Source organism: Artemia franciscana, chromosome 20 (assembly GCF_032884065.1).
Source record: "Artemia franciscana chromosome 20, ASM3288406v1, whole genome shotgun sequence".
Taxonomy (NCBI): Eukaryota; Metazoa; Arthropoda; class Branchiopoda; order Anostraca; family Artemiidae; genus Artemia; species Artemia franciscana.
The window spans coordinates 27,920,742-27,938,516 of NC_088882.1; the positions used below are offsets into that span (position 1 = coordinate 27,920,742).

Sequence of the window (17,775 nt, forward strand, 5' to 3'; positions counted from 1 at the left end):
TTTATATATGTGTTTCAAACTACGTAAAAATTGCGAATATACAACATTCTTGGCTTTCCCATTGTCTGTCCATATACAAAGCCGTATGCACTAATAATGACGTCATATGCAAACGCTCTTTTTACAAACAAACAAACATGCATACACACAACTCGTTTTTATATAGATAGATAGATAGATAGGTACAATACAAATTAACTACGTAAAACTTGTGAATATACAACAGTCTTCGCTGTCCCATTGTCTGTGCGTATAAATAGATTGTCAGGTTTACCGACCCTCAAAGATGCAACATACAATTGTACATTGGTAAAGCAATCTGTATTAAGATCTATACCGCATTTTTCTAATGATTGCCCTTGAGCTTTGTTGATGGTGGTTGCAAATGCTAATCGAATTGGGAATTGCAATCTTTTAAATTGAAAAAGCAGATCCGTTGGAATCATGGGAATGCGAGGAATAAGAACAGCCTCACCCTCATAAGGCCCTGTCAAGATTGTAGCCTCTATTAGGTTTTCCATTGTTTTTTTTTACGGCAAGTCGCGTGCCATTGCAAAGCTTTGGTGGGTTGATATTTCTTAAAAGTATTATTGGTACACCTATTTTTAGTTGTAGCACGTGTGGTGGAAACCCTGAAGGATCTATGGAATTTAAAATTCAGATGGATAATTAACCGCTTCATTTGGTTCCAAAATACAAATTAACTGCGTAAAACTTGCGAATATACAACATTCTTCGCTGTCCAATTGTCGCTGCATATAAATAGATTGTCAGGTTTACCGACCCTCGAACATGCAACGTACAATTGTCCATGGGAAAAACAATCAGTATTAAGATCAATACCACATTTTTCTAATGATTGACCTTGAGCTTTGTTAATGGTGATTGCAAATGCTAATCGAATTGGGAATTGCAATCTTTTAAATTGAAAAGGCAGATCCGTTGGAATCATTGGAATGCGAGGAATAAGAACAGCCTCACCCTCAAAAGGCCCTGTCAAGATTGTGGCCTCTATTAGGTTTTCCATTGTTTTTTTTACGGCAAGTCGAGTGCCATTGCAAAGCTTTGGTGGGTTTATATTTCTTAAAAGTATTATTGGTACGCCTATTTTTAGTTGTAGCACGTGTGGTGGAAACCCTAAAAGATCTATGGAATTTAAAAATTCAGATGGATAATTAACCGCTTCATTTGGTTCCAAAACTGTGTCGACTGACTTGTAAAGGACTGCCTGGTCTCGAATCTTGGTCAAAACAATATTGTTGATTTCGTGGACGTCTATATTTTTGGGTGCGAGAATCGCTCTTTCACTTAGCCATTTATTATTTTTATAATTTTTTAGAATATTCGGAAATACTTTTTCAATCAATTCATTTTTGGACGTCACTAAATTACAGAAATCAGCAGGTAGTTGTATACGTCCTGAAATTGAGTCTACTGGGAGCTTTCCGTTTCCCATTGTCAGCAATTGATCTGAAAATGTTTGACCAGAGTCATCGTTTTGCAATCGGACACGCATATTTGTAGTTAATTTTAATGTTTTTACGTGTGCCCATAAATTAGAATTTTTCAGGCAAGCATTCATTTCGTCTGCAGGAGTTGATCTAGGTATTATAGGTAATGTTTGCCTGAAATCTCCCGCAAGCAATATTAAGGTGCTGCCAAAGGGTTTCAACTTCCCTCGCAAATCTTTCAAGCATTGATCCAGAGCCTCGAGCGATTTTTTGTGTGCCATTGTGCACTCATCCCAAATAATAAGTTTGCATTGCTGCAATACTTTACCCATCCCAGATGATTTGGAAATATTGCACGTGGGAGTTTCTGTAGAATGCAAGTTCAGAGGCAATTTCAAAGCGGAATGAGCAGTTCTTCCACCAGGCAGCAATGTTGCGGCTATTCTGGACGACGCAATTGCCAACGCTATATCATTTTTTGATCGAATTGATGCCAGAATCAGTTTTATCAGAAACGTTTTACCAATACCTCCTGGCGCATCCAAAAAGAAAATTTCTCCAACGTTGTTATCGACACAATGCATTATCGTATCATAAATGTCTTTTTGTTCCGACGTTAACTTGGAAATGTTATTTTGTACATACGACAATAGATCACTCGTACTGTAACTTTGTTCACGATCCAATTCTACACATGTCGAAACAGCAGCGATACGGTTAGGTGAAGGCATTCCCAAATCCTGAAGAGGTTTGTTTGCCATACTTACGCACAAATCTTCTATAACAACTAAAGTGTAGTTATAAATTTCTGATGTAAAATCAAAATTCATATCTGACGTCTCTAACTGTTTTCGATGAAGTATATCTTCGGACATTTTTGACTTATATTTTTCCCATAACTCTGTAGGAGCTGATGGAGAGCAAGTTGTTAAAATGATGCCAAACAATGCACGAATTTGACTTGGGGTTGACGTTTCGCACGCGTCATTGATGCAGTTATCCCAGTGTTGGTCATTCTCCAATAAATTCAGAGCTTGGCATGCACTACGGTAAGTGTCATGTATAGTACCATTTACAGTCCTCAAATACTCAAAGGATGTCGGACCGGGTACATTCACCAAAAGCAGGCGTAGAAAGAAGCATTCATGTTGATTGGGGTGAACGGTGTAGAGTCTTCCTATCGTGGTATCTTTGAAGATGGTAGGTTGGCCGTCGACTGACTTACCCTGTTTTCGACGTTCAAATACTTTATTTTTAGTATTCCACGTGTAATACGAAGGCACTTCAGTATACAGCAGTTTTTTTGCAAAAGAATCATTTTTGCAAAGCGAAAAAAAGCTGTTAATGTTGTATCCGGTGGATTCAGGACTCTTTGTTGCACGTTGGTTTCCGTGAAATAAACACGTTGACCATTCTGTAAATGTACCGCTAAGTGAACAACAGCTGGACTACGTTCATGTATCGGAAATGAAAGAATTCGCCAAACAGCTTCATTACTGCTTATGTATCTTCCCGCCTGATATTCTACGATTTCATCGAAATCTTTGATTTCGGACTGCAAGCCAAAAACTGCCATGTCACTGCCTTTGTTGACGTATTTACATATGTATTTGATTGCCTTTACGGAGTTACAGTATTCAACGTTTATGTGTGCATTAAATGTTTTTGATAATAATGGGGAATATGGAACAACCCACTGGTTATCTACTTCGATGGTGGTACCGTTACGCCTCTTTATTATTGCTGTTTTACCGCCATCTTCAGTAGATCTTCTTCTATATTGTGGGTAACCATCATTGCCAGTAATTGTTTTGGGTACTAAAAGTCGAGGATATTGCTTTGTGCACCTTCCTTTGGCCATGCATGGTGAATTTTCGTTCAGTGCACCGCAAGGTCCATGTATCATATTTTTTACAATAATATCATGTAACCCCTTATCGACATTTTTATCAGGTATTTCAGCGGAAATCACATCATCAATTTCGTTCGAAGTAATTTTTTTATGTAGCCAGATTAGTATATGTGCGTGTGGCAAACCTCGTTTTCGCCATTCCACTGAGTACATCCAGCATCGCACTGACCCAAACACTTCATGTTTTACAAGGTAGTTTATCAGTGATTTCAACTTTTGCCGGAAGACACGTGCCGTAATGTCATGCCTATGAACCGCCGATTGTCCTTGAAGTAAAAGCTGCAGTATCTCGTCCCAAGATTGATTACATGTAAATGTAATAAATAAATCTGGACGACCATAGAGACGAACATACGCAATAGCATCTTGAGCATATTCATGCATATGACGGGGACTGCCAGCATATGACGAAGGTAAAATTGTTAATCTTCCAACGTTTGTGGTATTACCGTCATTTATAACTGCATCTCGCAAATGAATGTATTGTTCAGAGCGGAGCTTGGTCTGATTCAGGCGGATATATAGCAAACGTTCTGATTCAATTTTAGCATACATATCCACGACAAATTGGTGAAACAATTCACGGCATTTTAAAATATAATTTTCTTCATCCTGCCGAATCATTAGTCTATAGGAATAATAATGCGTTGCACTGCATTTCTTATTCATTTCTTAGTTAGTGGCTGGATTCATCAATTTAATATTAAAGTGATAGCCGTCGGCTCCATCCCAAAAAATGATAGGATATTGTAGGGCATCGTAGCATCGATGAGTTTCAGCAATTCTTAACAACTGAGCGTTTCGCTTATGAAGAATAATATCTCGAGGTAAAAACTGATCACCGACCATAACGATTGCCACTTCGTCGATAGTCGGAGCATTGTATCTACGCACATGTTGGCCAGGAGGTGTTTTGTCAGCGGAAATAACAATTTTATGCGTATCAGTAGGCATCAAATCGATGGTTGTTTTGAACAGACGCACTAAATTATTATTTTCGTGGAAAAGATGTTGCAATTGGGAAACGATTGTCCTTTCAACGTTGGGAGAAATTTCGCAACGTGCATTCAATTCAGAATTTCTATCACTGATGAAGTACAATTGTAAAAATTTATGATTCTCGCCTGAGAATGGTAGAAGGGACCCTGCTTTATGATAAATTTGCCCTTTTACTTTGAAAGTAGACATAAATTGATCTGGATTTTCGATTTGGGCTCCAAACGACGTCATTTGGAAACATGAGTTGTATTGTCTGATTTTTGACAAAAAACGCTTAGATTCTGACGTAGTTCCAGTAAGGAAAGTCTTCAATGGCTCTGGTGGTGCAGCCAATAGAGGAAGTTTAACTTTTCCTGAGGCGCAACACATTCCCATTGTTTCACCATTGAATTTCAAGCCCTTGCAATAGGGACAAATTTTAGACATTGTCCCGATTTGAACACATCTACTCAAGCTATAATCATCGACTGGGTTGTACCTGAATGCCAGGCGATAACTTTTAGGTTGCTCTGATTCCTCGGCACGCTTTCTTTTCTTACTTTCTCTATCAGCAGCAAGCCTGATTTCTTGCTGTTCTTGTAATTCCTCGGCACGCCTTCTTTTTTCACATTCTCTTTTAGCAGCAAGTCTGCTTCCGCGTTGCTCTGGTAGTTCCTCGGCATGCTTTCTGTTCTTTCTTTCTCTATCAGCCTCAAGCCTGTTTCCCTGCTGTTCTTTTGATTCCTCGGCACGCCTTCTTTTTTCACTTTCTCTTTTAGCAGCAAGTCTGCTTTCGCGTTGCTCTGGTAGTTCCTCGGCACGCTTTCTTTTCTGACTTTCTCTATCAGCAGCAAGTTTTTTGGCATAGGCTCTTTGAGCATCTTCATCAGTCATTGTAAACTTAAACATTAATAGATTTCTACGTGAACATATGTCTTATATAACTTGTCTGTCTGTGGATCTGTGGATCAGGTGACGTCATGTTTCTGTGTCGGCTGACGTCATGAAATTAGTTGTCGTCATTTTTGCTTTGACGGTGACGTCATTCAAGATATTTAAGACATATGTTCACGTAGAAATCTATTAATGTTTAAGTTTACAATGACTGATGAACTTACAATGGCAAAAGCCGATGAAGATGCTCAAAGAGTCTATGCCAAAAAACTTGCTGCTGATAGAGAAAGTCAGAAAAGAAAGCGTGCCGAGGAATCAAAAGAACAGCAAGGAAATGAATGCTTGCCTGAAAAATTCTAATTTATGGGCACACCTAAAAATATTAAAATTAACTACAAATATGCGTGTCCGATTGCAAAACGATGACTCTGGTCAAACATTTTCAGATCAATTGCTGGCAATTGGAAACGGAAAGCTCCCAGTAGACTCAATTTCAGGACGTATACAACTACCTGCTGATTTCTGTAATTTAGTGACGTCCAAAAATGAATTGATTGAAAAAGTATTTCCGAATATTCTAAAAAATTATAAAAATAATAAATGGCTAAGTGAAAGAGCGATTCTCGCACCCAAAAATATAGACGTCCACGAAATCAACAATATTGTTTTGACCAAGATTCGAGACCAGGCAGTCCTTTACAAGTCAGTCGACACAGTTTTGGAACCAAATGAAGCGGTTAATTATCCATCTGAATTTCTAAATTCCACAGATCTTTCAGGGTTTCCACCACACGTGCTACAACTAAAATAGGCGTACCAATAATACTTTTAAGAAATATCAACCCACCAAAGCTTTGCAATGGCACGTGACTTGCCGTAAAAAAAACAATGGAAAACCTAATAGAGGCCACAATCTTGACAGGGCCTTTTGAGGGTGAGGCTGTTCTTATTCCTCGCATTCCCATGATTCCAACGGGTCTGCCTTTTCAATTTAAAAGATTGCAATTCCCAATTCGATTAGCATTTGCAATCACCATTAACAAAGCTCAAGGTCAATCATTAGAAAAATGTGGTATAGATCTTAATACTGATTGTTTTTCCCATGGACAATTGTACGTTGCATGTTCGAGGGTCGGTAAACCTGACAATCTATTTATATGCAGCGACAATTGGACAGCGAAGAATGTTGTATATTCGCAAGTTTTACGCAGTTAATTTGTATTGTATCTATCTATCTATCTATCTATATAAAAACGAGTTGTGTGTATGCATGTTTGTTTGTTTGTAAAAAGAGCGTTTGCATATGACGTCATTATTAGTACATACGGCTTTGTATATCCACAGACAATGGGAAAGCCAAGAATGTTGTATATTCGCAATTTTTACGTAGTTTGAAACACATATATAAATCTATCTATTTTCACAGGTGGGACACAGGAACACAACTACAATGGCGCGTAACTAATATGGCGCGTAACGACTTACGCGCGCGGGGGGGCTTGGGGGGGCGCGAAGCGCCCCACCAACTAGGTGTTGTGGTGGCGCGAAGCGCCATCCCAACAGCTAGTAGATATATATATATACTAGCTGTTGGGGTGGTGACGCTGAAACTTCATAGTGACGCTGAAAAATAAAGAAGAAAAAGAAAACTGAAAAAAGAAAAAAGGTAAAAAACTAAAAAAAAACTAAAAAGAAAAAACACTCAAAGAGAAATTACAGACCGGGACACAAATGACGACCGAGACAGAGGGAATATAAGTGACGACCGGGAACCTCAAAGAGAAATTACAGACTGGGACACCCGGACACAAATCACGACCGGGACACAGGGAATATAAATGACAACCGGGACACGGGGACACAACTACAACGGGGACGCCGGGGCACAGGCGGGATATATAAATGACGACCGGGACACAGGGATTGTTCGAATAGAAATTACAGACCGGGACACCGGGACACAAATGACGACCGGGACACCGAGACACAGGGAATATAAATGACGACCGGGACACTCAAAGAGAAATATATATATATATATATATATATATATATAAATATATATATATATATATATATATATATATATATATATATATATATATATATATATATATATATATATATATATATATACATATATATTTAGTATTATCGATATTTTATCTTAGTTTTCAGTTCCAAATCTCTAAAGCCATTTTGTAAATTGGAAAATATTTATGGTGTCTCATCAAAAATTATTATTTTAATTCAAATTAGAGAAATATCCGATTTTTTTAAAAAGAAGTTTCATTTTCTATCAGGTTAAATTCCTTGTAGCATAAAGAGAAATACGACAGAATAAACACTAGTAAGCTTACAGTTTTAAACGCAACCAGCAACATAATGCTTGTAGGAAGACTAAAACAACAAACATTTTCAATTGTTACAAATGATGATTCTATGGAACCACAATCACCTGAACAATCGAGCATGATGAGGATTATAAAAGTTACAAAAGAATTAAAGTTAATAGTACCTTGCGATAACGTAGTGGATAAAGCTGCAGGTTGTAAACAAAGGTTTCCAGGTTCAATCCCACGTGTCGCAAGGATGCTCAATTATGTTGGTACATGACGTCATTGTAATACTGATGTACATAAAAATGACATCATTCAAATAAATATTTTTGTCCAAAATTGAGGCTTTAACGAATTTTCTCAAACTTCTGACCTATATAGATATTTTTTAGGCCAGAAAATATCAGGATAACAATTTTCTTCAAAAAAGAAAAAAGAGAAAACTTTTTTCTCAAAAAGAGAAAAAATAAATATATCTATACTAGCTGTTGGGGTGGCGCTTCGCACCGCCCCAACACCTATTTGGTGGGGGCGCTTCGCCCCCCCCCCTCAAGCCCACCCGCACGCGCAAGTTGTTACGCGCCATATTAGTTACGTGCCAATGTAGTTGTGTCCCTGTGTCCCACCTGTGAATATAGATAGATAATAGCATGATAGCTATTTATCTTAACTAACCTTTCAATTTTTGACTTCATAAATAGACTTTTACGTTACAATAGGATTTTTTCATATAACTGTTGAATATAAATTCAAACATAGCTTTTGTTTAAAAATAATCTGGCTATCAGTGTCATATCTCAACGCAACGAATTAACTTAAAAAGAAGAAAAACAAATTGGTATTACTGCTGATATATTTATTTTGCACAAAATAAAACATATATAAAATTCCAGGTTCTTTCAAGTTCTTCATCATTTTTTCCTTAAAATCACAGTATTGCACAAGTAAAAACAATCAAGTTATGCAGTATTCTACCAAACTCCATATTTACTTTTGAATTTAACAAAAAGTAAAATTAATAATTTGATATCCTTATTTCCAATAGAAAACTTAATTTTCGATATCATTTGGGTACATTTCAGTAATATTGATTATATTTTAACTATAAAATTGTATTTGGGACATCGATACAAAATTTTAGCCTTACGGTCAATTAATGGTGCAATAATTTTAGATAGACTTTTACTGATGCTGATGAAGCCCATTAATTGAATTGTTAAGAAACGATTCAATTTTACTCAAAGATTTAACAGCAAGAGAAATTATTAAAGATACCATTATATAATAAAAGTAGTAATCACTCACTCCGCGCGGTTATACAACGTCTAACGCAAAAACCGATAAAAACAAAAAAGCGAATAGCTCATATTCAATAAAAACGTTGTCTTTTATGTGTAGGGCTGCAATCCATCGTATTATCACTTTTTGGAGATGTGCTACCAGGACGTTTTCCGTTTCGCTGAAATTCCATTGCCATAAAAGACACCAGATCAGAACTCATGGGTGGCGTTTTACGACGACCAGAGACTGGAGACCCTGAAACTAGGCAGAGAATAATTAATTGAAATTGAAGACTTCCTGCTTGCCATTAATAATTTGTTTTAAATAATTTTCAATTTATTAAATATCTCAAAGGAATTTTCCAAGGATAGCTTTAGGTACTTTTTTTTTACTAGTCTTTAGATGTCAAATGGTAAGGTGTACGAAAAGGGTGGTTTGACCCCGCTTTATAAAGCAAAATGAAAGAATTATCAAAATCGCTAGGCAATATTTTAAGGAAGATGGATGATAGATTGCTAAAGATTGTGCCTATGACGACCAGAGACTGGAGACCCTGAAGCTAGACAGATAATTATTAATTGAAATTGAAGACTTCCTATTTGCCAGCAGAATATAACTCGTTTTAAATAATTAAGATTTATCAAATATCTTTTAAAAGAATTTTTCAAAGGATAGCTATAGGTACTTGTTTTTACTAGTTTTTCGATGCCAAACAGTAAGGTGTACGAAAATGGTGGTTTGACCTCGCTTTATAAAGCAAAATGAAAGAATTGTCAAAATCGCTAGGCAATATTTTAAGGATGATGGATGATAGATTGCTAAAGATTGTGCCTATGACGACCAGAGACTGGAGACCCTGAAGCTAGACAGATAATTATTAACTGAAATTAAAGAATTCCTTTTTGCCAGCAGAATATAATAATTTTTTTCAGCAAAATTTCAGCAAATTTGGACAAAATATTTCATATGGATGACAAATGTTTTTAAAATACATATAAACCTCCTGCCTATGCAGAAGCAGTCATTTAATTTTTTAATTTTTTTTTAGATTCCACAGCTTTTATTTTACAAGAAATATTTTTACGAAGAACTCTCTCCATCAAGCACATCAACAGGAATACCCAAAGCATAGTGGAACTTAAATTGTGATAGGACAGCGACATACTCCGAACTCTGGAAAAAGGAAACACAAAAAAGCAAGGTAGTTAAGAAAGTAAGACATTCGAAATTAAAACAGATCAATTATTACAATAGAGCTATTTACAACTATGAGTAAAAAAATGTTCAAATTTGGAACGAGACTAAGTATCAGTGCAGTTAATTCTTGTTTTTTAGCCCTGTTTTGATAATAATGATAATAACAATGTAAAAAAAAAGAACAGAAAGTAGAAAATAGATTACACTTTTTATCTAGTGTATTTTATACTATTTCTGTAATTTTTTCACTTTGTTCTTTTTTTATCATTTCTCAAATAGGATATAGTTTACATTTTATAGTTTAAAACGCCCAAGTGCGTTTCATTATGATTGTGTCTTTCTGGAGAATAAGAAAAAGTGCAGATGCACACAAGGGTTTTTTCAACCTTGAATTGGATTTAAACAAAAGACCCGCGAACATTAAAATTATTTTACTGCCAAAATGGGTCCATTTAAAGCAGTATTTCCACCTTGGCGGACTTTTTCCGTCAATTCAGATTTTGGCTCTGGCAAGAAAAAAATAAGGATCCAGGATATTCGTAAATTGGTCAGATTATCCTTAGTCAGGTTTCCCGCGGACATTACGTTTGTTACCTTTTTTTACAATTTATATTAGAAGTACCTTTCTGTGTTACAGCCCAACGAAATCACGTTTATGTTATGTCTTTGAGAAATCCACAAGTTGTTCATTTTATGAGCAGCCATTATTTTCCCGTGAGAAAATTAATAAAATCCCATCTATTCACACTTTCAGTATGAGCATTCATTCGCTCAGTGTTACTCACTCGTATGAAGCTGAAGAGAAATATTCTCATTCGTTGCACGCCGAACTTGAGAAATTGAAGTCAGAATGATATACTAAATTCGTTCACAGCTAAGTTGCGGTGAGATTTTTAGATTTTCTGATATACGTGTACTGCATTTATGCACAATAGATTTATTTCGAGAGCGTATTTGAGAAAATGTGCAAGAAATCATCAAATGATAAAAAGTATTGGTTGACCACGTCTAAACGAAAGATGCTAATATAATATAAAACTATGGTTAAATTTTTATGCTATACTCTGTCCATACATTATTTCTTCTTAGACCTAAATATGAACCATAAGGGAGGGGGCGGGGTACATTATAAGGACATTGTCCATGATATTTGGAATTAGTAATAACTGTTTGTTTGGCATGTTTCCTCCAGAAGAAGTCAACCACTAATTATTTGCATTAGTTTAGAAGGAGATATAAACTAGACTGGTCCCCATCTTATTGACTTAAGACAAACAGTGATTTTTAGAAATATATAGAAAAATAAAAGGATAGATTTCTATGTCAAAACTAGCAGCATTAGTCGAGAATCTAACATCTCTGACTCTGGAGTAAGTGGGTTATGCACACTTCTGAGCAAAAAATCGTCTGGTACTTCTGGGCATACAGCTAGACAGGCTACAAAATTTGTACATATATCACCTAAGAAAAAGTTGCAATGACTTCTGTCTTGTTCTAGGTAAGTTTGAGTTCAAGAATCTACAAGATTCAAGAGAGTGTATGCTATCTGTAAGCATTTCAGTATTACACTATTAATACTATTACACTATTATTACATTATTACTACGTAATAGTACTGATCTTGATCCATTTTCTCCTTATAATCGTCTTCTTGAATTCTTTTTATAGTTAATATTTTTCGTCTTTGTATGTATTAAATAAAAGAAAAACAGCTTTTTTAACTGCAAGTAAGGAGCGACATTAAGACTGAAAACGAACAGAAATTATTCCTTATAGTCAGGGAGCCATACGAGAGAAATGTTGATATTTAAGGATTGAGGTGATCAGCAAGCAGCAGAAGGTTTGAGTGTGCAATCTAATGCAATCGACCATGCTGAAAACGAAAATCGGCGTTATATAGTCGACAAATGGGTGCGACATCCACATTTTTTCAAATTCCCTAAAAATCCATCTTAACTGGCAAAAATTATATTAAAATCGATAAAAAATTACAGGTTACTCCAAAATTGTTCAGCTATACCTCAGATCGAAGGTAATTAAATAAGGAATCATATTCTCTTTTCAAAACATTTTTATCTTTTGCCGTTCAGTTGTAATCACAAAATTTCGACGAAAAAGTTAACACAGTTTATCTCTCTTTTGGATTAATCTTGATCCATCTTGAAAATTTGCCTGACTGAGGTGTATTTTTTTTAATGGCTTCTGTAGGAAATCTATTGTCCTACAAAATGACTGATCCAGAAATTCTCTAACTCTTCTCGTTTTTGAACTATTGACAGAAAAGCGGATTGACCCAATTTTTAGCTCGGATAAGCAGCGGCATCTATCCAGTGTGAATGCGTCAGGGTTCACCCGGCCAGATAGATTTTCCAAGATAAGCTGAATAGAAAAAGTCAAGCAAAGGAGTCAGCTTTCCTTTGGGGTTCCCATCCAGCCCATGTCCACTGTAGAGCATTCAAGCTTCTCATCTCGCTCTCTCTCTTTCGCTAATAAATATCAGACAGTCAGACAGTCATCCCATCTAGCTTATGCCCACCGCTTAGAGTACGGATGCTTAAAGCCGTCGAATGGTTAAACTGTTTCCTTAGCGGCAATCAATTGCTAAGCATATACCAACAATATAGTCCTTTCTTATGCCCATGTTCACCGCTTAAATGTACGGATGCCTTCAAGCCGAGGCTAGTTAGACCCGTTGCTCTAGCGGTAAGCCATTGCTATAGGCACATACCAACACCATATTCCTCTTTCATAGGGTATTTCATTGAGCCCATGTTTGCCGCTTAAGGCACGAATCCTTAAAGCCGTCAATGGTTAGACCCTTGCTCAAGTGGTAGTAACCATCCGCTTCACACATACCAACAATATGCTCATTCTCATATGGGGTTCCCATCTAGCCCATGTCTACTCCACTTTTTGTAGTCAATTACAGACAGTTGAATTTTTTGTTTCTGGCCCAAATCCCTTGGCTTATAATTGCAAGTTCACTTGCATAAGAGTCAAGGCAGATTGCACGAGACCCTTGTAGGCCTTGAATTGGACTCTTATTTCCATTCATATTCATTTCTTTGGCGGGGTAATCAGTTGTAAATAGATTGCCAAATTTGTCAATATACTGCTTCCCCCTTCCTCGACCGTGAATTAACCTGAGAGAGAACCTCCAACAGGTTGAACCCAACCCACCGTGAATTAGCATGAGAGGGTTGACTCTAGTTCAGCATTGTCGAGTGATAGCCATGGAGGAAAATTTTCAAGTAAGTCAACCTGCGTGTGTTCCCCAGCGAGAACCTCCAACAGGTACGACTCTAGTTCGGCATTTGTGAAGGGACACACATGCACGGAAAGGGGTAGCATAAATGGGGGACAGTAACAACGGCAATCAAAGGGATAAAATTAACCCTTGACTGGGCTGCCCACTTAATTGAACAATCTGTCTTGGCTTTTTTCTACAATTGGCCAATGACTGACTTTTCCCACAACTATTCCCTTTTTTTTAAATTCAAATTCAAACCCTTGATCTCTGCATTGACTTCACTTACTTATTTTTGAGCGGTGCATGGAATATCTAAATTGACCTACCCGGTGAAAATAACCCTCATGGGAGATACCCCACTAGAAATAGTCAAGCTGTTTGGAGAGGGGTTTCGATGTCGTTTTGGTCGATGCGAATGACACAGACATAGTTGTCGTCTTGCTATATCACTACAAGTTATTCCTTGGGAACCACCCAAATTGTGAAAAGCGGAAAGTTTATGTCATGTTCCACAGCTATTTAGTGCCTATACATCGGCTTTGCAGCAATTTACCGAACGATTTTGTTCACTCCATCTGCCTTCTTCATACGCTTTCAGGGTGTGATACCGTGGGTTTCATGTTTTCTGAAGGAAAACGAGTGGTGGCCAAGGCTGTCGAGAAATGGGGATTGGAGAAACCGATTGCTTTGCTTGTCCAAGAGATACAGAAGTCAAAGCTCGACCCTGCGGTTCTAGAAAAATTCAGTGTGATTTGCAAAAAGGTCGTTGTTGCCTCACACGGAAAAGACCCAGACCACTTTACCTCTCTTAATGAATTAAGAGTGCATCTGTACCCTCGAAAGCGGGAGCTTAAGTATTTGCCACCATCTGACGCTGCCTTTGAGTGTCATGCTAAGCGCGTGTACCTGCAGTTGGACATTTTTTTGCAAGCAAATCGAGCAAAGCCACAGTTTCTGGATCCCCTGCAATTTGGCTGGATGTTTCAAGACGGTGGGGTTAGGCCAGTTGTGTCTACCCTTCAGGCATTTCCAGAAGGTGTGGTCCCCCAGTACTGCTCGTGCAAGCGCTGTACAAAAAAATGTTCATGTGCTGGAAATAGACCTTGCGATTTACTTTGTGGCTGTGGTGGGAAGTGTTTTATGGACGAGTTTGATATGCTTGATGGATAATTTGATATGCTGAGCTACTTTTTAACTTTTGTAGTAACAAGTGCCGTTCACGAAATCCGTAGCAGGTGTTAGTATAGTAATCTTTTTTTTGTTTATTCAAGCTTATTGAATAATAATCTTGTCAAGTTTACTAACAATTCTGATTAGGAATGAAAGAGAGTTGTAATCAAGGTCATTGTTGAGTATAGTGGCAATCTTCCTGTCTGAGATAATAAAACTATCCGCTACCAGCTGAATCTAGGCGTGAAATCTTTTCCAGCGCGAATAAAAAAAAAATAAAATTGCAAGTTTCAAGGTCATTCGCGATGGTCCCTACTGTACTCGTCACTTCTGGCATCAGTTACGAAAGATTTGGCGATCATTGTGGAAATTTTTCCGAAACGTGATTTAATAGTAAAAAAAACGCGAAATTTTCAACTTTCGGGGTCAAGCACCCCCCCGTCCGAGTATATAACGCCCATTTTCGTGATCAGCGCTATCGATTACCCCATATTCCGTTGTCAAACCTTCTGCTGCTCACTGATCACCTACCCGACACATTTTCGTTGAGTGGCTCCCTGACTATTATATGAAAGAGGCTCTCCCCTCTTCAACGCCTCGCTCTTTGCGCTGAAGTTTGACTCTTTCTCACAACTCTACTTTTTAAAACAATAAAACACTTTAGCGTAAAGAGCGAGGCGTTGAGGGGGGGGGCAACCCCTTTCATATACAGAATAATTTCTATTCGTTTTCAATTTTAATGCCGCTCCTTACTTGCAATTAAAAAAAATTATTTAATTTCAGACCGTTTTTTTAATTAATGCATGTTTTGATTTTGGCCGCACATAATACCGCACCGCACATAAATAATTAAAACGAAATTTGCATATTAACTTTTTTTGGCTAAATGGAAAATAGTTGAAATTGCTAAAATATTTTAGCGTAAAGATTGAGCTATTGTGGAGGAGACGAACTCCTTTACATACGTAATTATTTCTGTTTGTTTTAGATTCTAATGCTGCTCCTTACTTCCAGCTGAAAAAACTTTTTTTATATTTTTTTTTCATAAATAATGCTAGAAAATCCTGCGGCCCCTTCATGGAAATCTTCTTCCATCATGATAAATTCCTCAGGGAAAGATCCTCCCACGTAACCCCCTCCCCGTAACGTGAAAAGTCCCCCTTAAAACGTGTGTACACTTCCCAATAACCATTATTATATGTAAACAATGGTCAAAGTTTGTAACTTCCAGCCCCTCCCCTGAGGACTGTAGGGATTAAATCGTCCCGAAAGACATAATTATTAGGTTTCTCGACTATTCTGAATAAAATGGCTATCTCAGAATTATGATAAGAGGACGTCGGGGAAAAAAGAGCGTGGAAGGGGGCCTAGGTGCCCTCCAATTTTTCGGTCACTTAAAAAGGGCACTAGAACTTTTAATTTCCGTTAGAATGAGCCCTCTCGCGACCCTTCTAGGACCACTGGGTCGATAAGATCACCCCTGGAAAAAAAATAAAAAAATAAACACGCATCGTGATCTGTCTTCTGGGAAAAAAATACAAAATTCCACATTTTTGTAGATAGGAGCTTGAAACTTCTACAATAGGGTTCTCTGATATGCTGAATCTGATGGCATATTTTCGTTAAGATTATTACTTTTAGGGGGTGTTTCTCCCTATTTTCTAAAATAAGGCGATTTTTCTCAGGCTCGTAACTTTTGATAGGTAAAATTAAATTTGATGAAACTTATATATTTAGAATCAACTTGAAAATACGATTATTTTGATGTAACTATTGGTATCAAAATTCCATTTTTTAGAGTTTCGGTTACTATTGAGCCGGGTCACTCCTTACTACTGTTCGTTACCACTAACTGTTTGATTGCATTATTATACGTATTTTTAATTTCTTTTTTACTCCACACTCTAATACTTACTCTACGGTGTTTTTGTGGTGCATTAATTGGTTATTATTATATTCAATATTATATTATACATTATATGCGGTATTTCATTTATCTATTCTTATTTGCAAGGAAGATTATCCTGAAGTCCCATCCATGGACCATTAGAAAAGTTAAAGAAAGTTTTTTAATGTGCAGAGATTAAGGCGTAATAAATCAGAGTTTTAACTACTAACCCACTCCCCTTGAAAAGCTTTCTTAGCCTCTGTCTTCTGCTGGGCTAGACTCCTTATCTTCTGTACCCTTTCAGGGTGCTTGAAATAAATTACATGTGTCAGGGATTCAGTGACCAATCCATAACATGTATCTCTCATATTTCTTTTATAATCATTTCATGTTGTTTCATGATTGCTGGACAGCTCTTCTGCGGTACCCTAGGGATCTCCATAACTCCGGCTCAGAAGCTATATTGAGAATTTTTTCAACAAATTTCTGGACAAATTTTTTCAACGATACACTCATGGGCAAAACCTCATACAGCTAGAAGAGTGGAATCTTTACACAAATCAGGTAAAAAAAAAGTTGCAATGACTTCTGTTTGGTTCTAGGTAAGTTTGAGCTAAAGTATCCATGAGATTTAAGAGAATGTATGCTATGCTATCCATAGTATGTATAGAATTTATGCTCTCCATATGCATCTCATTATTACACTATTACTATCATTACATTATTATTACGTAATAGTACTGCTCTTGATCGACTTTCTCCTTATGATCGTCTTGTTAAATTTTTTCTCTATAGTTAATATTTTTCGGTTTTGTATGTTTTGCATTTTTCACGTGTATTATTAACCTCTTTTTTACTCCGCATTTTAATCCTTCCTGTATATATTTTGTGGGTTCTAAGTAAATTATCATATTATTATCATTACACTTATATATACAAAGAAACAGACAAAGACAGAATTTCAATATATGAAAGTGAATAGAGCTTTTACAATGAACCATCAACCCGTGCCCACATAGCTCCAAGTTTTAAATACCAAGGACATCAAAATTAAAACATTTTTTGGCCCTTGGTTCCATATTTGGTTTATTCAAATTAAAAAACTGAGATTTTCTACGATTTTTCTGGTAACCATTATCCAACATAGTTACATCTCACAAACAAAACCACGGAACTCAAAATGCTGGGTTTGTTCATTTACAAAACAAGTTCATTTAATGAATGGACAAAATTTGACTGAAGAAACGATAGCTTGTGATAAGGAAGAAATCATTTCATTTGACAATCTCTTTATCTTAAATTAATCTTCCTGAACTTAGCAAGTCCTTGTAATTTCAAATCGAATGCTAGCTAACAGAGACTAGCGTATTGAGATGTTTTCAATTGCTTAAATTCTCTTTTTCGTTGCCAAGCTC

At 36.8% G+C, this 17,775-nt stretch overlaps 1 protein-coding gene across 4 annotated transcripts in view; it reads right to left on the reverse strand.

Moving 5' to 3' along the window:
- Positions 1–17,775, reverse strand: part of LOC136040068 (HUWE1-associated protein modifying stress responses-like) — a 133,952-nt gene that overhangs the window by 98,781 nt on the left and 17,396 nt on the right. For 2 of the 4 annotated variants that reach the window (XR_010620613.1, XM_065724139.1), the window contains one exon: positions 8,416–9,116. The exons of the other annotated variants lie outside the window; for them this stretch is intronic. Coding sequence is in view for 1 of the 2 variants with exons in the window: in XM_065724139.1 (XP_065580211.1) it covers positions 9,086–9,116 (31 nt within the window). In the remaining variant the exon portion in view is untranslated. Of the gene's footprint in view, positions 1–8,415; positions 9,117–17,775 lie in introns of those variants that run through there. 4 annotated transcript variants of the gene reach the window in all.